Source organism: Myotis yumanensis, unplaced genomic scaffold (genome assembly GCF_028538775.1).
Source record: "Myotis yumanensis isolate MYYU_CA2020_CCGP unplaced genomic scaffold, mMyoYum1.0.hap1 SCAF_21, whole genome shotgun sequence".
NCBI lineage: Eukaryota > Metazoa > Chordata > Mammalia > Chiroptera > Vespertilionidae > Myotis > Myotis yumanensis.
Genome location: NW_027223772.1, coordinates 10,552,894 through 10,579,426, shown reverse-complemented (window position 1 = coordinate 10,579,426; position 26,533 = coordinate 10,552,894). Strand labels below are relative to the sequence as shown.

General features: G+C 41.1%; 1 protein-coding gene across 2 annotated transcripts in view; it reads left to right on the top strand.

Moving 5' to 3' along the window:
• The window catches only part of AOPEP (aminopeptidase O (putative)), a 332,190-nt gene that overhangs the window by 25,385 nt on the left and 280,272 nt on the right, over window positions 1-26,533 (top strand). For both annotated transcript variants that reach the window (XM_070400873.1, XM_070400872.1), the window contains exon 2: window positions 15,395-16,334. In XM_070400873.1, the coding sequence (XP_070256974.1) occupies window positions 15,541-16,334 (794 nt within the window). In that variant the 5' untranslated portion in view covers window positions 15,395-15,540. The remainder of the gene's footprint in view (window positions 1-15,394; window positions 16,335-26,533) is intronic.

Below are 26,533 nucleotides of genomic sequence, written 5' to 3'. Positions count from 1 at the left end.
AGTTACATATTCTAAACAGATTATTTTTAGTAGATGTTTTCCCAGCTTTTTGCTAGTTTTAAGTTTTTCAGAAATGCACTTTTCAAAAAACCTGACAAGTTATTTGCCCCTGGGAAATGGAAAGCTGTCACTGTGCCTTAAGCAAGAGACAAGGGCCAAGGGAGGGATAAAGGGATGGCATGAGGACATAGTCAGATTTGATAGGAGAGGTGTACCCCAACCGGCTATGCTGTGATTGCCAGGTTCTTGGTTGTGTTCCTTTGACATGTCTTTAACAGTTACTTTCTAGTTTTAAAATTTAGATATTTCTTATGAAATCTTTAACTGTTGATAGTACCAGGAAACAAATCAGTGTTTATTAAGACACATCTCCAAGGGGGAACCAGATGTTGCAGTTCAGCGGGTAGATAACCTTTCCTCGGCCTTCGCTGGTCAGCCTCCATGGGCAAGTATGGCTTTTTGAAAAAGGAATAAAAAAGTGAAGTCTTTTTTTCTGGAACAGTAATGAGTTCTCCCAGGCATCCTCTCCCCATCACGGCTGTAATTTAGTTTAAGTGGCACTCTGGAACACTGAAGCAAACTCTGCTTTGCAAGCAAGTAGCAATCAAAGGGATGAATTCTTTTCTCTTTGAAAACAGTGAAATCACTTCCAATCTGATCTTTGCAACCCAATGCCTGCTGGTAGTGTGAGCATAAACACATTAGGCACCGGAGAGGAATGGCATCTGCATGCTGAGATGTGGCCATGACAGCCAGAATAAACACGGCGGCCGGCGGGGTGCTGCGTGCGTCCTGTCCCATCGTGTTGAGGCCCAGTCAGTGCATGACTGACTATGTGATCCTGATGTGAGTGGAATCCGTTTTTGTTTTTGGTATTCACATGTAGACCGCAGTCTCCCACCCCTGACTGGGTGTAATGTGTAAACCAAGCCACAGCTGACAGTGGTTTGCTTGCTTTATCCAGGAAAAGGTCTTGGACTCTGATTGTGACTTGGCTTCACTGCGTTCGTTGCTCTTCATCACAAGCACTTTTTACAATTCCCACAGCAACAGTAACTTCACTTGTCGGGCTTTTATTGGGGTGGGGGGCGGGGGGAGGGCATAATATACATATCACAATTGGGTCTTTCATTACATAATCACAAATTATATGCCATCACTCGTATATGCTTCATGAAAGCAGTAAATTTAAAGAAAAGAGAGACTGTTTAAAACTTGAGACCAGAGAGCACAGTTTATCTTATTTACAGTTTGGCTTAAAGATTGGTATTTAAGTTAATATCATACCACATGTGGTAATCTTGCAAAGTGCTACATATTTTTATTTATAGTTAAGGGAATGAAGCAAAATCCCCTTTTCATTATGTTATCTTGCATTATTTACTCAGTGATAAATGACATTGCCTCACGGGTATGAGTTTTGCAATGAAAGACCCTATTGTAGCATATATTTATATGATGGGGAGGGGCAGGTTGCTAGAGTTATGGTTCCAGAGGGGTTTTAAAATCTGAATATCCTGGTACTTGTTCAGTTAAAATGTATAGCTAATGTTTTACCACTGTATTTTTACTTGAAGTAAAAGAAAAGTAAGAAGGAATGAACAAAGGGGAAACGCTTGAAGTTAAAATGCTAGAAACCACACAAAATGACTGAAGGCATATTGGCACATCCTAAACTCAAAGATTAAAATCGTACCAGAGATAGTGGTGACCTTTTGATTGGCTTGTTTAAAAATGACTTCAACTTTAAACGTCCCTTAACTGTTTACGGCCCCAGTGAGCGATTTCTATCAAACTGGGGAGATACGGACATGAGGAGCTGAAAGGAAACGCCTGAGGGTCCGGAGGGGTTAACAGTTGCTCAAACCTTTGAGGAGAAAACTACTTCCACGAGGTGTCAGTTTGCTCAGTTCATGAGAATTTCTACCGAAGAAGGAAAGAGCTAGATATTTCGAAGGGAGGGTTAGTCTTTTAGAATATATTTGGTTTGAAATAAAAAAAAAATAGGTGAAAAATAAATAAGAGGAAATGCTAATTTTTAATAAAGTAGAAAGTGTCCAACCTCTACTTACTCAGAATTTTGGATAATTTAACCAGAAATGGGCTGCCATTTTGCTAAGTAGAAAAAACAAGAACTTCTTAATGATATGAGATTTTAGGACTAATGTGTTTGAGGCAGATGTGCTCCTCTCATTCATTCCTCCTTTGGGCCTCCATTGTTTCTGATGAGTAGTCAAGTGCCATTCTGAGAAGAAGTCTACTGTCATGTGTGTCATTGTCACTCTACATGTAATGTCATTTTGTTCTGGCTACTTTCAAGATTTTTCCTTTATTTTTGTTTTTTGAAAGTTTGACTGTGATGTGCATAGATGTGGTTATCTTTGTGTTTATCCTGCTTGGGCTTGTTTAGATTCTTGAATCTTTACACTTCTATCTCATCAAATCTGGAAACTTTTAACAATTTTAAAAATAAATGGTTCCTTTGGAATACTTTTAGATTTACCAATACAAGTTGTAAATATAGGGTAGAGTTCCCATATACTCATCACCCAGTTTCCCATATTGTTAACATCTTAAATATTATCGTGCATTTGTTCATCTATAAAAGTAACGTTGGTGCATTGGCATTAACCACAGGGTTTGCATTAATGTTCTTTTTTTCCTGTTTTAGAATGCAGTCTAGTATACCACTTAACATTTTCCCCTTACCCCTGCGTCTCCTCCAGTCTGTCACAGTTTTTCAGATTTTACTTGCTTTTCATGGCCTTGACACTTTTGAAGAGTACTGGTCAGATATTTTGTAGAATGTCCCTTCATGCAGATTTGTCTGGTGTTTTTTCATGCTTAGAGTGAGGTTATGGATTTGGGGAAGAATATGATTGTGGTAAGGTGCCCTTCTCATTGAATCACATCAGGGGATAATGGTAGCTCTATGACTTACCACTGGTGATATTAACCCAACAGTGTGGTTAGTTTGTGTCCACCAGCCAGGTTTCTCTGCTGTAACTTTAACATTTTTCCTTTTTCACTCTCTGTTCTTTGGAAGCAAGTCACTAAATACAGCTTATACTTTAGGGAAGGGAACGTCAGCTCTACTTCTTGGAAGAGGTAGTATCTATATCTATTATTTGGAATTTTTCTGTAAGAAAAATAAAGTAAATCCCTACCCCCACTTACTTTATTTGTTTTTTCAATCATTTGTTTATATCAGAATAGTCATGATATTCATTTCATTCTTTGGGCTCTAATTCAATACTTTCATTATTTATTTTCTTGCTTAGATTGTTCCAGCTTTGTTCATTGAAAGCTCTTTTAGGTTGCTTTCTGTGTCCTTTTGAGATGTCCCTACTTTTTTTTTTTAAAGAGAGGAAGAAAGCAGGCGGGGGGGGGGGGGGGGAGGGGGGAGAGAGAGAGAAAGAGAGAGAGATAGAGAGAGAGATATTAAGGCAAAGGATGATGTTAATTTAAAAACTACACTACACACGCAAAGAATTTCCGAGTCCTCAGACTGAAGGAGCACACTGAATCTTGAGCAGGTCAAATAAAAATAAATCCACATTTAGACATATTGAGTGAAACTGTAAAACATGAAAGGTAATGAAAAAATAAAACTACCGGGGGTGGGGGGAAACAGATACATATCAAGAAATGCAGATTAATAACAAACTTCTTATAAGCAAAAGGAGATGTCAGAATATAGCAAATATATATAAAGTGCTAAGTAAAAATAACTGTCCGCCTAAAAGTAACACTTAGTTAAGTGATCATTCAATAGTGAGGATGTAATAAAGTCATTTTCAAACTTACAAGTGTTGAAAGAGTTTACTATTTATAGACTCCTCCTGAAAGAATTACTAAATATATATTTAAATAAAAAGGAAATTGTGACAGATTGTATTTTCCAGAAATGGCTGTAACAGCAGCTACCATCTCACATGCTCTTCTCCAGTGTGACCTAACTACTCTCCCGTCGAGAGATGGAGTTGAAGCCCCTCTCCTTGCATCTGGACTGGCCAGGTGACTCTTTTGAAACCAGTAGAATGTGGTGAAAGTGAGACCACATTGACCTTCGAGGCTAGATCAGAAAGGTTCCCATTCAGCTCTCAACTGGTTCTTTGGGACACTTGCTCTGGTGGCCGCCTGCTGCCATAGAAGATGGTCAGCTCTTCTGAGCCTCCATGTTAGAGAGGCTTTGTGTAGCCACTCTGGCTGTCAGACAAGCCCATCCTCCAGCTGAGGACCACTGTTCCATGGCAGATTTATAAGATGCAGGAGAACGGCCTAGTGGAGTGTTACTCACATTCCAGACTCACAGAACCTAATAAAGCGGTTGCTGTTTGAAGCCACAAAGTTTTGGCTTAATTTGTCGTCAGCAGGAGTAACTAGAACAAAACTGAGCCCTGAAGGAAGGAGTGGAATGTCTCTATCAGCCCTGAGTAAGGAAGCTGGGGAACAAATAAAAGTCAGTATTGAGGTTTTTTTCAAAGTTCAATGAGGGTTGTTAAAAATAACGTGATAGTAGTATGTTAGCAACAATAATATGGAACAGGGGTCCTCAAACTACGGCCCGCGGGCCACGTGCAAATACAAATATTGTATTTGTTCCCGTTTTGTTTTTTACTTCAAAATAAGATATGTACAGTGTGCATAGGAATTTGTTCATAGTTTTTTTTAAACTATAGTCCGGCCCTCCAGCGGTCTGAGGGACAGTGAACTGGCCCCCTGTTTAAAAAGTTTGAGGACCCCTGATATGGAAGCTGGTACAGAGTGGGGAAGAGGAAAGACTGGTGGTAGAACTTTCTAGGCTCTTTGCATTATATTGTTCAGAAGGTTATTAGAGATTGACTTTAAATAGGCATGTTGAATAAATAAATTTATTGCTTATGAAACAGCAGAGGAAAAAAAGAGAATTCAGAAAAAAATGAACCAAAATCAGAAAAGTAAAAGCAAAGAAACAAAATTATGGTAGATAGAAAATACAAAATAAGTTGGTAGAGATCAGAGCTGTTACAACAGGAATCATGATAAATGTAAATAAATTCATTTCAGTTATCAAAAGTGATAATTATATTTTTAAAAATGCACCCAAATGTTGCTTAAAAAGACACCCAAGGTAAAACAAACCAGTGCAGTTAAAAAGTAAACATAAAGGGATAGGAAAGATATATCAGGGAAAAACAAACCAAAAGGAAGCAGGCCTGACAATGTTAATATCAGGAAAAATGGAATTTTGGGGTGTTTAACCCAGGAAATACTTGCACACACGCACCAGGAGACATGCACAAGGATGTTTACCACAGCATTGTTTGTGATAATGACAATTTCTAAGGAACTTAACTATCTATCATTAGGGAAATTGTTAAAGATTTTGCTTACTGTGATTTAGTTTTCAATTTAAATGGAGACTACAGCCAAGAAATCAAGAGAAGGCTAAGATTCAGAATGGTAGCAATAGAAGAATTAGGAAAATCATTACAAGGAAAGATGTATCATTAAAGACTCTTGTATTCCCGATGACTATGTATGGATGCAAAAGCTGGACAGTGAAGAAGGCTTATCTATACATATAAAAGCCTAAGCGACCATTTGGCCGTTTGACCAGTAGCTATGATGCGCACTGACCACCAGGGGGCAGATGCTCAACGCACAGGCATGGAAACATGGAACAGACTGATGAATCTCAGAGGGAAGGGGGGAGGGGAGAGGGCAGGAAGAGATTAACCAAAGATCTTATATGCATACTAGAGACCTGGTGCATGGATCCCTCGGTCTGGCCTGTGGGGATCAGGCCAAAACCAGCAGTCCAACATCCCCTGAGGGATCCCGGATTGCGAGAGGACACAGGCCAGGCCGAGGGACCCCACCAGCGCTCAAATCCATGCACTGAGCCTCTAGTAAAAAATAGATTCTTTTGAAATATGGTGTTAGAGGAGAGCTCTTTGGATGCCCTGCACTGCCAGAAAGATGAACAATGGGTCCTAGAATAAAGTAAGCCTCAAACATTGCTGGAGTTGCCCTACTTTAGGCACGTCATGAGAAGGCAGTGTTCTTTGGGAAAGAAAATAATGCTGGGAAAAATTGAAGGCAGCTGGAAAAGAGGAAGACCAGTGAGCTAGATTGACTCCATAAAATAAGCCATAGGCATGAGTCTGCAGGAGCTGAGTAGGACTGTTGAAGACAGGACATTGTGAATATCACTCATTCATAGGGGTACCTGGAGTCAGAGCCTACTCAATGATATATAACACACAACACACAGGGAAATATATACATTGTGGAATATTCATACAGGAACACTAAATGGCAGTGAAAAGACACTAAATCTATGTGTATCTACATGGCAATATTTCAAAACCATGAGTGAAAGAAATGCATTATAGGATATCAGTGTGACATTTCTAAACACAAAATATTTCACTAGAGGCCCGGTGCATGAAATTTGTGTGGGGGCAGGGGGGTCCCTTAGCCCGGCCTGCACCCTCTCGCAATCCGGGACTGCTGGCTCCTAACTGCTCACCTGCCTGCCTGCCTGATTGCTCCTAACCACTCTGCCTGCCTGCCTGATCACCCCTAACCGCTCACCTGCCTGCCTGATTGCTCCTAACCACTCTGCCTGCCTGCCTGATCGCCCCTAACCGCTCACCTGCCTGCCTGATTGCTCCTAATCACTCTGCTTGCCTGCCTGATCACCCCTAACTGCTCGCCTGCCTACCTGATTGTCCCTAACCACCTCTGCCTCGGCCCCCCACACCTGGGACCCAGGATTCCCTCCTCCTGCTGGCCACAGGCAACCAGGACCTGGGCTTCCCTCCCTTTGGCCAGCTGCAGGCACCTGGGACCTGGGCCTGCTTCGCCCAGGCAGGCACCCAGGACCCTGGGTGGCTTCGCCCGGGCCCCGGCTTTGTCAGGAAGGACGTCCGGAATGACGTCCGAAGACGTCAGTCTATCTGGTCTAATTAGCGTATTACCCTTTTAATATAGATTTCTAAGATTCCTTCTAATTCTGAAATCATTTTCTCAAATCTCACAGCAATAAGCTATGCTCCCATGACTATATGCATTTGAGTGTGAGGAGCTGTGCCCAGAAACAGTATGCTTCGGCAGTAAGCTGGCTGTCATTGAGAACAGTCACTGTGTGCTGAAGAATGAGCACTCCTGGGAGAGCAGCAAGCTGTCTTCCACTGTGCAAGTAATCTGTAGAATTAGATATTTTGAAACTACTCACAGTGTGCTCAAAACTATATAATAAGCACATACGCAAAAATGTCTCCTTTTCTCCCGCGTTGCTTAAAACAAAACAGATGTGGGATAAAGAGGTACAGGTACTGATATATCCTATGAAGTAAAAATGAGAGCTGTCTGGAGGAAGATGTTTGTTAAGTAATAACTTTCTACTAGAAACTGTGCCGGCTGGAATCTCTGTTCTGTAAACAACTAGGCATTGAAATGACAAGTGCCCTTAGATGTTGATTCTGTGTATGTTTATTGGGCACCTACTACGTTCAGTGTACTCTACTTAACATGGCCATGAACACAAAGGGGCGTCAGGAGTCCCAAGTTGTTTCTAGACCAGTGGAAGAGGGAAGTAACTAGAAAACGAGGCAGGATGAGTTAGGGCCCTGACAGTGATTCACATCGCTTGATTAGCTCGAAAGGAGAAGGAAATGATTTTCTTCGCAGGGACCCAGAATGGCTCCTCAGAGGCCATTTCACACATTTGTGAGTGTGTGCATTTCTGTTTGGGTGATTGAAGGTGGTAGGGAAGTTTTTTTGCTGTGCCATTGCTCTGTCTAGTATTTGATCCTCTTCCTACTCCCTTCCTTTCTTAAGAAAAATATTGCTGTACATTAAATATTGCTTTTCGAAGCCTTTAATGGTGTTTCTGAGGCGATCATTTAAACAGACACCACATTTCAGAGGCAGCCGTGGTTAGCCACTGGAAACTAACCATCGGGTTTGATAAAGGGGGAATTTTATATGCTATGGTTTATGACAGAGAATGGAAAAATGCTCCAGTGAGACGGGCTGGCATTCTAAATTGGAGCGCAATAATAGCAAAAAGTGCTGAAGTCAACAGACTGCTTAGAAATATGGTTGCTATTTGATGAGAGAAGCCTCTCAACGTGGCCACGTACATGTGTTTGCAACCACAGTCAGTTCAGTTCATCCCTAAATTTGGGACTGTGACCCTGATTGATGTCAGTGAGAGTTATGTACTTGCAGAAAAGGGAGATTTGGGTCACCCTTTGTACTTGAAACTAAGGCCAAGTACAAAATAGGTGTGATAAGCAACACATTATACTAGACTCACACATTATACATGACTTAGGTAGAAAACATGCAAAGGCATTGGGGCTGGTTTAAAAATTCTCTTTTCCCCAAAGCCATTTCAGTACAGATTGATTCTAGTCCAGGGGTGGGCAAACTTTTTGACTCGAGGGCCACAATGGGTTCTTAACACTACGGTGTCGGGTGAATTTCCCGCCAAAATATAAGATGGCGCGGGCAATTATTTAGGTTTCCCGCGCAAAATCAGAGTTAGTTTAAAATGCCTATATCTTTTGAAGTATGGGTTCGATTGAAATGAAATTTTCGGTTTCTTGTGTAAAAAATGAAAATTTATTCAATCACAGACATTTTTTTATCTATTCAGTACATAAATAATTCGATATATATAAACTAAATACGAAAAACCCAAAAAATACTTATTACCTAAAAATATACACATATTTTTAAAGTTTAAAAATAAAATTTTCATAATAAATCAAAACAAATAGAAATTAATAGTTTTTTAGCGTATGATATTTTTCAAAACACGCCCCTTTATGTAGAGGTATATTGCAAAATTTGCACATGTAGCGTGTCTCACTGCGCAATTTATGAACGGAACATACGCGACACCTTCTCAAAATGTTTTTCTTTTTTCCACTTCCGACAATTGCCTGTAACGTATGCTTTCTCATGTCCATCGATAGCCTGCATGGTGGATCAGATGTAGGTGGTTTAGCCCGCATTCCAGAAGTAGACGGTACTGGTTGAAGGTCTGGAACAATGTCCATGTCCTCTGGAATATCATCCGTCAACCAGTGGATAGCTGTTTGTTTCAAAAACATTTTAAAACCCATTTTTCTTTGCCTCACTGATTTGTAAACTGCATAAGAATTAAATAATGCGCAATTTATCATATACATTGCCAACCTTTTTGTCCATTTGACCGTCCTCCGCAATATCGAATAATATGAAAGGTATTGGTCGGCCCGGTCAACACCTTTCATATGTTTATTGTAGTCAATGAGTGCATTCGGTTTGACAATTTTCTTTTTTGATGTTCTGTCAATATTCTGACTTTCTTCCATCTCCGCAGAATGAATCGAAGAAATCAGGTATACAGGCTTTTTTGATTGCCACACTTGTAACAATATATCATTTTTCCTTATAAATTTTGTTTCACCTTTTTTCAAAGAAATTGTTTGAAAATCTTTAGGTATACCTCGATTTTTCCGGATTGTTCCACATATTCTGAATTTGTTTTTCATAAGTGCTTCACAATTTGCGACGCTATTATAATAATTGTCCATATATATATGGTACCACGAATCAGTGTATGGAGACACTACTGTTTGTATCGTTTCCAATAATCGCTTTCCTTCGCCGCAATAAATTTCCATGTTACAGATATATCCTGTATCACTTTCGCACAACAAACGAACCAATATTCCATATTTAACGATCTTGCCAGCATTATATACCCTAAAGAATAATCTTCCCCTCCAAGGTACGATCCCTTCATCTAGTGATAATTGCTGATGAGGTTTGTAAATATTTATAAATTTAGGCACAAAATAATCTAGTACTGGTCTCACTTTGCAAAGTCTATCTGATTCATTTACGATATCCGCATTATTATTGAAGTGCCAAGCTTTCCATATCTGTCGGAACCTGTCTCTCGTCATCGTTTTACCAAAATATGGCATCTCCGTCCATGGCTCCGTGGTCCAATAGTCATCTCTTCTATCTTTGCGCACCTGTCCCATGAGAACAATTAACCCTAAAAACTTCTTCATCTCTTGAGGGGTTATATCTTTCCACTTTAGGCTTTTTTTTGAAAGTTTGAAATTATTCCTATTTTGATTATAATACCTGTTTGACTCCTCTCATTGTCTTCATTTGTTAAACTAGAGAGTTGGACTAAGAGAGTCCTAAGGAGTTTTTCAGTTCCTAAGTTCAGTGAAATTAACACTAGTCAAAAGGGCAACAGGGCCAAATACAGTTTTTTATGTTTTTCTTTTTTCCAGTTGTATTGAAATATAATTGACATATAACATTCTACTAGTGTAAGGTGTACAACATAATACTTTTATATGTAGATATTGCAGTGTATGTTTTTAAAGATGGCAGCCCGGGGGTGGTTGAAACATTGGGAATAGGATGGAGACATGGAAAAGTACAAAATGTTGGCAAGAGAAAAAATGTCAAATGAAACAAGATTCCAAATTCATGGGGGAGGGTGATGTTGGCGGGAACACTTCTTTCTCATATCTGATGTTTCCTTTCTTGTTTTCTTCTTCATTACTGTAACATGCCTTGGTCACTTCTACCTGCAAGGATGTAGAGCGACATTCTGGTAAATTTGGCAAGAAGGAACTGGGTGTGCTCTGCTCAGCTCAGCTCCTTAAATTTGCTTTTGGACATCAATCCTAACCACAGAAGGCTGTTGTCCTTACTTCTCCCACTGCCTTACCGAGAGGGTACCTCCTGTCTGGGAGCTTTGACCTGAGCCAGCATTGCCCATGACCCTACGGGTAAATCTGTCGAATTTGGGGCTTCGATTTTCAGGTGTCTCTGGCTCCTACGCTAAACCATATCACTTAGTTTAGCCTTCATCAGTAAACCTGGTGATATTTTGGGATATTTTGGTCTCTCTCCTTATCTCATTTCTTAGTATGATTAGAATTCGGAAGGTGAAGAAGAGTGCTATTTATTTGGCACTCTCACACCCCAAAAGCTGGGATTCCAGGGGAGGGGAACTAGCTTTGGTGAGAAGGGCTATTGTTTCCTCTGAATCAGCAGAAAGCAATAGTTGTGCAGAACTAGAGATCTTTGAGGCATGATGGAGCGTCAGAGATTCAAAATCATCTCAGTAAAGTAAGAGGCCAGATATTATCTGAGAATGATTCAGCAGGCATGGAATTGGAAAATTAAAAGAAGAAAAGATTTAGAATTGCATCTATGGGGAGTATAATCAAGAATCCACTGAAGAGGACCAAAGGATTGCCAGTTAGGATGGCAAACAAGACGATGTTGACAGGCATGGATAGATAGAACTCAAAGGTAGGCTTGTTCTTTGCCACTAGGGACAGGGTGGTGAAAACTGCTCTATGGAATATATTTTATTCTTAAGTTATATTAATTTTCAGAAATAAATGAAGGAATCTGTTAGGGTTGAACAATGAATGGTTATGTCAGTACTATTACAAATGCTAAACTATACTTCTGTAAATATGATAGTTTAGATAGCTACTAAGTTAATCCTATCTCAGATGATTCAGATTTTCCTTTTGTGTTTGTGTGTGTGTATGTGTATGTGTATGTGTATTCAGGATTTCTATTGAACATTTTTTTTTTTACATCAGATTATTTATTCACTTGATTCTTAGATTCACTTGTTGATAGATGCATGTTTGTTGTTCATAATTTGTATCTTTACCTTTTTCTTCTTCCTCTTCTTAAAGGATACCTTTCAGCATTTCGTATAATACTGGTTTAGTGGTGATGAACTCCTTTAGCTTTTCCTTATCTGTGAAGCTCTTTATCTGACCTTCAATTCTGAATGATAGCTTTGCTGGATAAAGTACCCTTGGTTGTAGGTTCTTGGTGTTCATCACTTTGAATATTTCTTGCCATTCCCTTCTGGCCTGCAAAGTTTCTGTTGAGAAATCAGCTGACATTCGTATGGGTACTCCCTTGTAGGTAATTGAGTCTCTTTCTCTTGCTGCTTTTAAGAGTCTCTCTTTGTCTTTTGCTCTTGGCATTTTAATTATGATGTGTCTTGGTGTGGTTCTCTTTGGATTCCTTTTGTTTGGGGTTCTCTGCGCTTCTTGGACCTGTAAGTCCATTTCTTTCACCAGGTGGGGGAAGTTTTCTGCCATTATTTCTTGAAATAGGTTTTCAATATCTTGCTGTCTCTCATCTTCTGGCACCCCAATAATTCTGACATTAGTGCGCTTGAAGCTGTCACAGAGGCTCCTTACACTATCTTCGTATTTTCGGATTCTTTTTTCATTTTGCTTTTCCAGTTGGGTGTTTTTTGCTTCTTCGCATTTCAAATCTTTGGCTTGATTCTTGCGCTCCTCTGGTCTGCTATTGGGTATAATATTCTTTATTTCAGTCCGTGTATGCTTAATTTCTAGTTTCTTTATCGTAGCATCGAGGGTCTCATTAGTTTTTGTGAGGCTCTCCACAAGTTTATTGCAAGCCCTCAAAATTGCGTTTTTTAGCTCCATATCCTCCATTTCTGTCATGTTTTTTTGTCTCCGCATTTTTTATGCTTTCTTGGTGCACCCCCTTGTGGTCTTTGTGCGCAGTCTTGTTCTAGTTAAGCCTTGATTTTTTTAGTTAATACTGAGGGATTTGACCACCAGGCTGACTGGCTGTGAGAATCAGCTGTGTGGAAAACTTCTGTCCTCTGGGGAGGTGCTAATCTAGCCTTTGCCTGAGGCGATCCAGCAAATGGCTCTGCGCAGGGCTTGGGCGGGGCGGGATCAACAGGGCGGGGGGAGGGAGCAGTTATGGCTGCTCTCAGTCCCTTCCCAGAGGCTCTGCTTCTCAGAACCCCGGCAGCCGCTGCAAACCTCGGAGAGAAAGCTGCCCTCAGATTCCAACTGATGCCGGACAATCCCGCTTCTCCCGTCTGAGTCTGAGTCCCTAGAGACTCGCCCGGATCTGGAGCCCAGAGTCTGAGACTCCCTCCCGACTGAAAATGACAACCGCGCCCTCAGCCACCAGCCCGCTTTGCGAGCGCACCTCGGTACCTTTGTATTTTCCACACTGCGCCTCCTCTGAGCCTCGGTTTGCTGTTCTCTTTCCTTCTAGTTGAAGAGTCTCTCCTCAGGCAGCTTTCCTGTGGTTCTGGGTGATGTCTGTTCCGTCTTTTAGTTGTATTTTTGAAGTGGTTGTTTGTGGCAGCAGTCTCCGGTTTTTACCTATGCCGCCATCTTGGTTCTCCTTTATTGAACATTTTTTAAAGAGTTCAATCAACAAAATACTACATGGTAGCAGCCCCAAATACCAGCAGGATGAATTTTTAACATCCATGTTTTTCATTACATAGACATAGCCAATGGCTTTATTGAAGGCTAGAGGCCCGGTGCACTCGGGGGCGAGGGGGTCCCTCAGCCTGGCCTGGAGCCCCGTGATCGATGGCCCAGCAGAGGGAGGCCCAGCCCACCCACCGCAGCAGCACCAGCCAGGGGTCTGGGCCCCCTTCTGCGAGGCGATCATGGGGCGATGGCGGGGCTCCTGACCAATCGCATTGCACCGGCCTTGGCTGGCCTGGTGCCAGTGCGTGTCATAGTGTGGTCGTCCAGACAGTCGTTCTGCTGTTTGGCCGTTTGGTCGACTTGCATATTACGCTTTTATTATTATAGATTATTATTCTTTGGGTCACAAGTTCAGTCGCTTTCATGAAGCAAATTAAAAACACTCTGGCCTACTTCCTTTGCCTATTGACTTTTCAGGACCAAGGGAAGTACCAGCTTTTCCATGAAGTAATCTCAGATTTTTCTTTGCATCTCTGATTTCTCTCAATTTCTATTACTCTTAAAAGTCAAAATGTATGTTAATATGTACAGTTTGGTAGGGAGAGGAATAGCAGGGAGCAGGGTGGGATTTTGGGAGGGGATTGCACTTGAACTGGTTGTGGAGGGAGAATAGAATTTGGCAGGTGGACATGGCAGGTGGAAGCCAGGAGCACTCCGGTTATGGCACATTGCTTAGTCCAGAAAGCAAGGAGGTGTGGGATCCTCTTTAGGGAGCACTGTGTTGAGCAGGCCCTTGGCTACAGGTCAAGGATGCAAAAGAAGTGTGGCCTCCATGACCGGAAAAATCGCATGAAAACAGATTGTGCAAGGCTGCAGGAAGCCAGATCTTTTAAGGCTGGGCGAGATTTTCATGAGGGAATAGCCTGTGGAGAGGTGGACAATGAAAAGTCAAAGGCGTTGATTGCTGGAATGAGATTCTGGAGGGAAGGGAAATAAGAGTCTAGTAGACATGAAGAAGGTCAGAAGGGAAGTGAGGAGGAGTTAAACAGAATAAACAAGGCAAGGCTCACTTTTACTTGAAAAGTCAAGCAAGTAATTTTTGTAGTTGATAAAAAAAATACCTCCTGATATTTATAAATACAAAAATTATTTTAAATATACCTACTCTGCTAGAGTTTTTACTTATTTTTCCATTTTTGGTAAAAGAATAATAATAAACAGCATATGCTGAAACAAATTAGGTACACAACAGGGACTGAAATAATTTCAAATTTTTTAACTGGATTGCTATAATAAAATAAGAATACATTTTGATTCAGAACTTTTATGAAGAACTTGGGCATTTTATTGCAACATCTGTTTCTACATTTTAATTTCTCTCCTTCCTTTTTTATAGGTATTTGCATACTTTTTTTTTCAAATGAGAAGACCTTTTTGTTTGCCACAAGAAGGCTATTCTCCAGAATGTTAATGGGTTTTCAGCTATTAAGATGTAATGATATACCTTGAGTATTTAACTATAAATTTGAAAAATCTCCATGAACAATCTCAGAGGAATACTTAGAATGCACTCCTGGTAAATTGGCTCATTTTCCTGTAATTTACTGGAAGTGCTGATATGAGAGTGGTCCTAATGTGAAAAGTACATTAATCCCTGGAGTTGCATTATATGTATTAAATTATTACTCTCAAAGAATAAAATGTATGAGGCCATTTAGCCTTCATTCACATTTGTTACTTAGAATCACAGCAGAGAAACAATCACTTATCTTTTGATGCACAAAATTAGAAATGATACATTTAATATATTTTAAAACAAGAGGTACAGTGATGCTCAGTTATGCTTTTGCATAACAATTGCTCTTTTATTACAAAACAAGGACTATTCAAGTCTGGAGCAGGATTCTTCTGGCTCTGTGGAAGCCCCTTCCATTCCATTGGTAATTGGAATATTTTTAGAAACCCATAATGCAGCTTTCTTTGATGCCAGTCACAAAGATTCATCGGCCTGCTTGCCATGAGCTTCTACCACATTGGGGGATCATTGAAGAAGGTAGTCATTTTGAAGGAGCAGTGGCTACAGGAGCATTTAGGGTCTCGGAATTTTGTCTAATTGTGTTTTTCTTCTTTGGCAGGGGACTGAAGGCTGTGGAACCATAATTTGTGAATCAGGGTGTTTTGTGTGGTTTTTTTGGACAGACAGCCGTTTACAATTCCGAATGAGTAAGGCAGATAGGAAGCCCCTTCTGAGAGTTTAACAAAGCTCTCAACAACTCACACCATGGACATAAAGCTGGACCCTTCTCGAGATGACCTGCCTCTCATGGCCAACACCAGCCACATACTTGTGAAGCATTATGTACTGGATTTAGATGTGGATTTTGAAAGTCAAATCATCGATGGCACCTTAGTGCTTTTCTTAGAGTCTGGAAACAGATTCAGGAAGAAGAGTGGTTCCACCGAGGAAGCCTGCCGATCAGAGTCAAATGAAGCCTGCAGATTTAGGAAGCCGGAACCCTGCCACGTTCCTGTGGCAGATACAAGGACCTCCTGGTCTCAAATGGGATACAGTGATTTTGCAATTTGTGGTAAAGGTGAAAGAGATACTTCTGGTAAAGATGGTAACCATGACAACCAGGAACAGACTTATGGGATTTCTAGCTCGAAGCACTGCTGTGACACAGGGAATCATGGGAGTGAGGATTTTTTGCTGGTGTTGGACTGCTGTGATTTATCTGTGTTAAGGGTTGAGGAGGTGGATGTTGCTGCTGTGCCAGGTATTGAAAAATTTACAAGGTCTCCCAAGCTCACGGTTGTTTCTGAGCTCAGGAATCAGATTGTACGTGAACTTGTGACTCTGCCTGCAGATCGTTGGAGGGAGCAGTTAGACTATTATGCTCGGTGCAGCCTGGCTCCTGGCTGTGGGGAACTCCTGTTTGACACTGACACGTGGAGCTTGCAGATCAGGAAGACAGGGGCTCAGACAGCTACGGCTTTTCCTCATGCCATAAGGATACGGTACAGAACCAAACCCCAGGGGCGATCAGTCACATGGACCTCAGACCAGAGTGGCAGGTAGGTGTCGGGTACCCCGCAGCCCCTGCCTGTTGATCTCCCGCGCTGGGAGATGAGCCTTTGCAGGAGCGCGCTCAGACAGGGGACCAACTCTGCAAAGATTGCCTCTCCATCTGTGGCATCGCCTAGTCAGCCTCCAATCCTTAGACCCACGGCGAAGCAGGTAAATTCCCAAGCATGCTCAACTCTTAATAGGATTACTTCCCTTCAGTCAGGGTGAAGAGCTTACTGTATTAAGTGCCCGTATTTCTGAGTTAGGAGAATTAAAAGGCAAGCCTCATGATTACATCCCCAGCCTCACCCTCTGTTAAGATCTCTGCTGGCGACTCCCAGTGCTGTGGATGGGAGTGGTACGTGTCTCTGAGTACAGACTTCCTCAGAGCTCCCGCATTCCCCTGAGGGAGTGGACTGCTGCCAAGCTGGGTCAGTGTGAAGTGCCTCCAAACAGAGCCAGCTCTGCTTTGTGACTTGCTTACGGCACCTGTCTCTGGGCAGCTCTGCCTCCTGGACTTTATATGCGAACCTCCCACGCCTTCAAACGGTCTGTTTGTGAGGGTGTGACAGTCCTGCTGACAGTGCACACTCACCTTGGCCGTGAATCGTAGTATTTGAAACCCGGGAGACCCTGGATTTAGTGTGGGGAGAAGAAACTGACAGGCATCGATTTCCAGGGGATGTATTTAGGTTAGGGAGCCATTTGTTCTGTTCTTTTTGCCCTTCCTCCAACAGTTGTTCAGGATTTTGAGAATGAGAATTTTAAAATCAAACTTTATAGAGCCCTCATTATTTTAACTATTTCTTTGTGCTAACGTACTACACATCAATATGGTAGTTCCTGCAGAGCGAGGCTGGGGGAACATTGGTCTCTGTGAGCTTTGTTTAAGCGCCTTCTTTTGTAGCATTGGACTCCCCTCATGAAGACAGTGGTCTCGGTAAACTGCTTACATCTCTCTCCAACCACCCCCCAAAAAGCCTTTTAGATTTTTTTAAAGCATCAGTTTGACTTTGAGCTCTAATTATCCCATCCCTTGCCTCTAATCTTGCCTCCCGCTCTGGTCTCCTGCCCTGCCCCTGCTTGGAATGAGTTCACTTCCTGTCTTATTTCTGCGGGAGTCTGAGGCAGCCTTTGGGAAATTGCAGGGTTGGTACAAACTTACATCAGTACAAAAGCATAGTGATTTATTTGTGGAATAACTTATTGGATATCCTTGGGAGACTAGGAGGGGAAAGAAACAGGTGTTCTTATTGTAACTTCAAAGTTGTTTTGAACTTATTAAGGATGGGTTTTCAATAAGATTTAACTATATTGTCTCTGAATACTTAACTAGGAAATTGTAGTTTTTATATTCACAGATAGTATTTTTGGAATTGAATAATGGGGAATAAGAAACTATTGACAGTATTGGGAAGAAATACTCATTAATGGCCTCAAACATGTGTGTCTGCTCAGTGCTCACTGCAAAGAGAGTAGACTTGTGAATTGCATTAATGTAAAGTGTTGACTAGGAATGAATAAATGCTGGTTTCCATAAGAAACTAAAGAGGTCCTTGGGCACAATTTGCTCCTGCAAAGGCTACTTGGTGAATTGATTCTAGATAAATTCTGATAATTTAATAAAATGCATGATCACAGCAGGAGTTTAAACTGTATCCTTGGAAGATTGTGGTTATATTTTAGTACAGACATGGCATTTATGCAGTTGTACAAGGATAATAAGTTGTTTTGTGTGTTTTTTATATCCTCAAAATATGTTTTTTCTCCCCCCTTTTTTTGGGGGAGGATTTTATTTAAGATTATCTTCCATGAACAGCCACCAAACCTTTGTAAATTCTCCCACATGCTTAAGAATAAATCTAGGTATATACTGATAATTTTGTATACTTTAAGGACTTTAAAATGCCCAAAGGATCTCAAATTGCTAGACAGAAATAATTCCTTAGTGATATGAGTGAATAGTAATTATCAGGGTTGCAATGCTTTATGAATATAATTGTGTAAAAATATAAAATTTCACAATTATGTGAAAAATATAACTGGGTAGTGCTTATTTCCTTTCATTAAAACTTAAATAGTTGTTACATTTTTACCTCTGGATGCAGAATACTATCAGTGTACCTATCATAAATTTTTAGTCCTAGATGAGAAACTTTTTATTCTTATTTTACAAGTAGGAAAATTGAATAAACTTACTGAAAGCTCCTAGAAAAATCCATGTTTAATTGTAAAAAAGAGCTATATTTCTTACATTTCTGACTTTGATCTTTACTATGTCCCTTACTGTATGCAAAGATTTCAATACATTTAAAAAATAAATGAATTGTGGTAATGTTCCATAAATTTCTCTTTTTAGCCTATTTTAGACAGAAACTTAAGTAACCTCTAAATTGGTTCATTTCCCTTCAAGTTCCATCAGTGGCTTCTCCCCTTCTTACCCCCACCACACCCCTTGTCCAGAATAAACTCATGTTGTTTTATTCTATATAAATAAATAATCACTTAGGAGGTCAGAGGAACCCAGGGTGGAATACAAAATGTGACAAAACAATCTAATTATATGAAAGTGTGTGAAACAACCTCCCTGAAGGGGGTAGGGGTAAAGGACGCTGACCTAAATAACTTTGGAAACGTGTGGAATCTATAATACTAAAGGCAAAGGAAACTGCACACAATACCGCAGTTGGTAAAGTTGTTTCCCATGGGCCTACAGTTTAGCAATTTTGGTATCACTATACCTGTATGCTAGAATTGAACAATTGAGTAAATGAATGGCAGATGGTGGGAGCTAGCCGTCTCACTGTTGAAGTGCAAGGTTACAGATGAGGAAGGGGAAGTGGCTAGAAAAATGCACGTGGAAATGGATTAGAACTAGAGACATCATTATGAACTCATATTTAATACACTAGTAGATATGGATGGTTGCACATTGAAATAAGTATAGAGATGGTGTGTCCAAGAGTTTGCATACACACGTATTTCCTTGCTTGTCAGTTAAAAAGGTTAGGAGCATGAACACACACTAGATTCCCGATCTTGGTTTCTAAGGCCATTCTCCAATAAAGAAACCAGGGCTTCTTGGAGAAATAGGTAGGACCTGGGACAAGAAATATACAAGATGAGCCTGGAGCATCTTGTAGGGCCAGAAAATAAGGAAATGCTCAAACAGCAGCTACAACCTGCAACTTGGGTGCACGTCAAAGGTCCAGGGAGCCATGTGAAAGAACGCCTAATGGCCAACGCTGGACAACAAAGTAAAGAAAAGAGCTTTGGATAATAATGTAAAGTATAAAATAAACATCTGAGCCCATACTGATATATATTTGACTAAATAAACAAATGGAGGAGAATGGACAAATCCATGGTGCAGAAGTCCAAGTTCTTTAGATACTCTGTCCTCAAGGAAGTGAGGCATCACCCCTCTCTCCTTAAGTGTGGCCTACACAGTGACTTCTTTCCCAAGAGGACAGTATGGAGAGGGGTGTGTGTGTGTGTGTGTGTGTGTGTGTGTGTGTGTGCAGTTTTACATTGGAGAAACTTGACAAACAGCACCTCAGTGAGGAGATGAAGGGTAACATCAACAGTGATAAGTAATGTTGATAGTATGTACCCTTCGTGTGATGTGATGAGAAGGGCAGCATTGTGATCTCCTTCCTCTAAAGCCATAACCCCAGTCTAACCAAGAGGAAAACATCAGATAAATCCCAATGGTGGGACATTCAACAAAATACCTTGCCAGTACTCCTCAAAACTCAGGTCAACATAAAAGAAGTCTTAAGAAACCCACCACCTAAGGAGCTATGATGATTAAAGGTAATGTAGCATCCTGGAACAGAAAAAGGACATTAGAGAAAAACTAAATTTGAATAAAATTTAGCTCATAATAATGTGTCAGTATTAGCTCATCAACTTTGACAACTGTAACATGCTAGTAGTATAAGATGTTAATAATAGGGAAAACTGGGTATGGATATATGGGAACTCTGTATTTTTGCACTTAAAAAAATCTAAAACTGTTTCAAAATAAAAAAGTTTGTTAAAAAAATAAACTTCAAATTTGGAAAGAAGTTACCATCTTTCCACCGTGAAATCCCCCTTTTGTAAGGGCTGTCCTCTCATTTCTACCAAGTGGTAGTGTTCTCTGGAGAACTGAAAATACATTTGAAGCTATAAAAGTTTTGTTCCTTCCAATCATTGTCAATAAAATATCTGGAAGTATAAAAGCTACCTTTTCCTACTTTGGTTTAGCCATTGTGGGGCTGTGGCAGTGCTTGAACTGAAATGCTCTTTCTTCTGTCCATCATTCAGATATGCCTTTTAGCTGACATTAAAAAATGACTGATGAAGCAAACACATATAATAATCTGATAGAATTTGGATCTTGGAAGCAATGTTTACTTTGTGTCCGTACTCTTTAAAAATATTCGGAAGAACTATTTGAGAACAGAGACAGGATCAAGAATGTGTAAAGGTGTTCTTGCTAAGTTAGAAAGAAGGGGACTTAGTATCTTTTTTATTCTAGGTTCTTAATAGACATAAAAAAAGCTTTCAAAGATGGTAATCTTTATTTAAAGTTTATTTACTTTCTGCATTTTCCCACATTTTTTTTTTCCATTCCACTGAATGAAATGTTAGTTAAAACCAAAGCGTTCTCTCTGATTACCCGTTCCCTTTTCCCTTAGTGTCATTAAAATAGTTTGTGGAACCAGCCAAGTGGTCTAGGAGATCTGGGCTTAAGCTGATGACATTGCTGGCATGAGTTGAGTGGAGGGGAAATTCAGTTAAATATAGTAAATTTATTTTTAAAACTATAATTATTTGAATCATTGTTAAAGATAAACTGATCAGGAAAATACATTGTAATTTAAAGTAATATTAAAATTTTAAATTTTCTAAATCACTATGATGTTTCTTTGTTTTAAACAAGACCGGTATGAATTTGGCAAAATACAAAGGGGAGCGATTTTTTTTCTATTATATTTATTGCTCAGCTATTGGACCAAGAAAGATGTAGACTTTTGGAGTATTTTTAGTTTGACATCAAAACCAGATGTTAAAACATGTTTTCTCCTCCACTAAAATAGTTTTACAGTTTTATATCTCACTATAAAGGAAAGTTTTAAAATTAGAAGAATGAGCAGGAGATCTTTCAGAAGAGATTCTAAAATCTAAAAGGAATCTTTCTACAATTAATTTTTTTCTTATTTGCTTCTAGAAACCTATACAAAATTCATGAGAACTGAACTGGAAATACATATTAGTTATATAATATCATTGTATAACTGCAAAAGAGGAATCAAAAATTCCAAACCTGGCAAGGTTTGGAAGGGTTCCACTTTAGCCTCTTTCTCCCCTGGCTGCACATAGAACCACCTCTGTTTCTCAGAATCCCATCGAGTCATGGGAGAAAAGACAATAGACTGTCTTAAACAAGTCACCAAAATGACCAACCAAACAGCAGCAACAACAAAAAGAATAACCAACATCAACAGAAAATAACAAAACACAACAAACTATAACCAAAAGTATAATATGTCAAAAAGAACTAGAAGGTGAGAGCCACAAGACCTGAGAACTCCTCAGAGCCATGCCGCCAACTAGCTGTGTGACTTCAATGAGTCATTTTACTTCTCTGAAACTTAATTCTCATGTATGAGACGAGAAGGTTCCATCTGAGGATCTCCAAATAATTTCCAGATGTAAAATTCTATATTTACAAGGGACTTCCAGATGAGAAATGCTGTCTTTGCTTTTATTTGCAGCTTGCCTATTTTGCATCCAAAACAACTCTGGTGAAAAGTGGTCAATTTCTGACTCAAAGCTACTTTTATTCAGTCCAGTCCAGTTTGACTATACAGAAAATCTGAGTCAAAGCAGCATTCTTCTTTGACCTGCCATACGTTCAGTATGATTGATGAATCCTGGTTTTGGTAATTGTGCCATGAAGTAGAATGATATAAAGATCTCTGCGCCCATGTGTGTGTGTGCGTGCATGTGTGTGTGCGCACGCAGGAGAGAGAGTCATACTTTACTCTTCCTTTTTGGGTAGTCTGGCTCTTGGCTTTTGTGGCACGGGAAGGTAATAGGGTTGCTCACCTGCAATGGAGACTTTAATGGGTTTAATGAGATCAGGGAGTCGTATAAAAGGTCAGATGCAGGAAGGAGAAAAGATGGAGCGGAATTGATGGAGACCTGAGGATATTGTAACTCTGGGAAGCCTATGTAAGAATGTGACCCTCGCCCTAGCCGGTTTGGCTCACTGGATAGAGCGTCAGCCTGGGGACTGAAGGGTCCCAGGTTCGATTCCGGTCAAGGGCATGTACCTTGGTTGCAGGTACATCCCCAGTAGGGGGTGTGCAGGCGGCAGCTGGTCGATGCTTCTCTCTCATTGATGTTTTTAACTCTCTATCCCTCTCCCTTCCTCTCTGTAAAAAATCAATAAAATATATTATTTAAAATAAAAAGAATGTGACCCTCTGAGCTGTCACATCTGCGGGCTCCTGGCCTCCAGTGACCAGATCAGTGCCTCACTGTGGGAAAACACCCCATCATTTCACAGCCAGGCAACTGGGAACTCCTCACCTCCTACCCGCTTCACCTGAGCAGCCTGTTCCCCAGTCACTGAATAGTGATAACTAAGTCTCTGAAAATGGGTGATTTTATGGACAGTAATGGAACTTGAAACATTTTTAAAACTAAAAATAGTCCCCTTTTTACCACAACTGCAAAAGGACAAGTGCATACAGTAGTCAACTGAAGAGAAAGAAAATACATGGTTTGAATCAATCCCCTACAAGTTGTTTTTTTGTTGTTGTTTTTTTCATCGATGGCACAGGTCTCAGTCTGCTTAGGCTACTATGACAAAATACCACAGACTGGGTGGCTTATAAACAGATTTATTTTCACAGTCCTGCAGGCTGGAAGTCTGAGATCTGGGTGCCAGCATGGCTGGGTTCTGTGAAGGCCCACTTCTGGTTTGTGGACTGCTGACTTCTGGCTGTGTCCTCACAGGGTGGGAGAGGCTGGGAGTTCTGTCAGCCACCTTTATACAGGCACTAATCTCACTAATGAGCACTCCGCCGCAGGACCTACGCATCTTCCAAAGGCCCCACCTCCTAACACCATCACATTGGGCGTTAGGATTCCAACAGAAGAACTGGGGGGAACACATTCAGATCAAAGCAGCATAGTATGTCTCATCCTTATTTGACCTCTGCAAACACACAAACATGTAACAGGCGGAGGCAATTGTTATTCCAACAGGTTCTTCCTCACTTTCCTTCTTTAAAGGCAGCAAGTCATGGGCCTGCCTCCCAACCCCTGTATTATCCTGTTTTCTTTTTTATTTTCGGTGTCCTCTTCCCACTCCCACAGCTCCTGTGCAGTTAACTGGGCTCCCCCAGGAGTCTCCCATGAGCCGTGATGTGGGAGTTTTCCTTTGCGTGCTGGAAGGAATTATCCAGTCTGGAAATAATGAAGTTATGAGCATCAGAGAATTTCCAACTGGCAGGTTTTAGCAACATGGCCGAGGCGCAAGGCTGTGCACATTGAATAAACACAGCTGCATTGATTTCGGTGATCACACATCCAGATAACTGTGGAGCATGTTTATAAACGCACATAGATGTTCTTCCCCTCTTGAGGCATGGCGGGTAGGAGCCAGCTCTCCATGTAGTTTTCATTTAATGCGTGCATGAGGGGAGCCATCTTTACCCTGAAGTCACCATGCAGAGAGGAATTTTAACCCTCAGTTTTTATGTTTCTAGCATAAAAATGAGTGAATTTGGTGTCATGTTTAAAAGGTAAGTCCTGAGTCAGACACATTTAAATCACTTAGTATTCATTGGCTCAGAAACACACTTTGAATTTTTATTTAAAAATGAATCTGTTTTTTTGTTTGTTTTTTTAATTCTCACCCGAGGATATTTTTCCATTTGTTTTTAGAGAGAGTGGGAGAGAGGGAAAGTAGAAACATTGTTGTCAGAGAGACACATCAGTTGGTTGCCTCCTGCGCACACCCAGGCCAGGGAGGAGCCTGCAACAATGGTATGTGCCCTTGACCAGAATTGGACTCGGGACCTTTCAGTCCACAGGCCGATGTTCTGTCCACTGAGCCAAACTGGCTAGGGCTGAGTCTGATTCTCGATAGTTTTGTAAGCTGTTTATGAGACATTAACTTTTGGATGTTGTTCATTTGAGTGCAGATACAAACAACTGTCCAATCATCTGTAATATGTGAAATCTGGATGTGCGTATTGTTCCTGTTCACCAGATGGCACATGGTGTCCTCTGATTGGTTTTGAATTTCTGGTCTTCTTCCAGCTTCTGTACCTCTGAACCTCTGTGACTGTACTTGGCTCCTCTTTCAGACTGTCAGACTTAGGGGGCTTCCGATCTATACCTCTCAGGCTTTTTATTTTTTTCTCTTAGTATGTTGACTAGGGGGATCACTAAGAAAGATGATTAAAGTGATAGTAAAAATCATTAATGTTGATGTTGTTCCCCAAAGTCCCGTCTTTCCTCCCCTCATTGGAGTGACTGGTTGCTTTCTCTGTACTTTTTGGGTGCTCTTTGTGCTGTCACCCTGATGAACAATTCCCGGTGGTCCAGCTCACTTGTTGATCCAGCATCGACCAATGGGCTTCATGGTTTCTAGCTCCATTGATTCCATTTCACTACTTGTTTCTCTTAGTGACTTAACTAAATTGTTAGATATTTGCACTATGTGCATAAAGATATCAAGTTAGAAAAGCTCAAAAGGCCATCTACACTAATAAAAGAGAAACATGCAAATTGGTGTCACTCCACTACGCCCACCAGCCAGTCAGGATGAGCATGCAAATTAACCCAACAAAGATGGCAGTTAGTTTGCATATGCAGGCGCGGAACGAAGACTGAAGACGACTGAAGACTGAAGACGACTGAAGACTCAAGAGGCTTGCCTTCTCTGCTGCAGCCAGAGCGGAGAAGCCTCCAGGCTTGGCTTCTCCACTGCAGCCAGAGCAAAGGCCTGGGTTCCGGGTGCCGGAGGAAAACCGGTGCTGGCAGCCAGGGGAAGGAAGGCCTATTGCATGAATCTCTTTGTGCAACGGGCCTCTAGTTGGTTATAAAGTCACTGGCACTTGGTTTGGGCATGTTGGGAAGTGAGGAATGAAGGTACAACTCAGAAAGAGGAAAGGCCAGGAAAGCAGTAGGCTGGGAGCACAAGGAGAATCTGCATTTTCAAGAAATTATGCCTAGGGCCTCTCTTGTGATTATTTCCTGATTTATGATCATATTCCAATAAGAAAGTGTTTGAGTCTTATATTTATGGATGTGGCTTTTATATACCTGACTTGATCCACAACTTAAGAGTTATAGGTCTGGAGACCAAATGGGAAGCTAGAAAGAAAACATAGAGTCTTTAGTGGAAAGGATGCCCTGCCATGCAAAGAGGAGGGTAAGAAGAGAGAATGGTAAGGACAGTGGGGAGGTTGGGGTGAGAGCTTCCTGGGGGTCTGGCGAAGTCCCGTGGAGGGAGAGTCAGGTGCCCAGGCACAATGTGGCAGAAACAGCCTTCAGGAGATGACAGGGGAATCAGGACAAAACTCCAGAGCAAAATACCTAGTAGTAGACAGTTTTAAAGGGGAAATAATAGAGAATTCGGGAATTAGGAAATAGAGAATTAAAGAATAGGAATTTCTCTAATAATAGAGAAAAGGATAGTGATAACGTACTTTTAAAAAAATCAGCCAATGGAAGGATCTCTCCCCCATCCCCACCCCCCTATTGAAGTGTGACACCCAGACTCAAATCTGCCTGTAACAAAAACACTAAGATATAAAATGATCATTTTTAAACTTTCTGAGATCAGCCTGATTTCAGACACTCAGTCCCACTGTTGGACACTATGCTGTTTGAGGTTAGGAAGTCACTCTCTCTGCCTTCATACAAATGTCCTCGGCCATATGGTGTGTAAAGCCTTTTACATGCAAACTAGTGCCCTGGTGCATGGATTCGTGCACATTGAAAGGAAATTAATTAGAAGGTGGCTGGTGGGACGGGCCTGGGCGAGATGGGCCGGACACACCCTGGAGCCAACCTCCCACTGTCCCTCCCGGGCCGGCTGCCCCAGTAGCAGTGCCGCGGCTCGAAGGGCGTCTGTGGAGTGAGCAGGATCCCTCTGGCAGGTGGGGTCCCTTGGCCTGGCCTGCGGGGTTTGGGC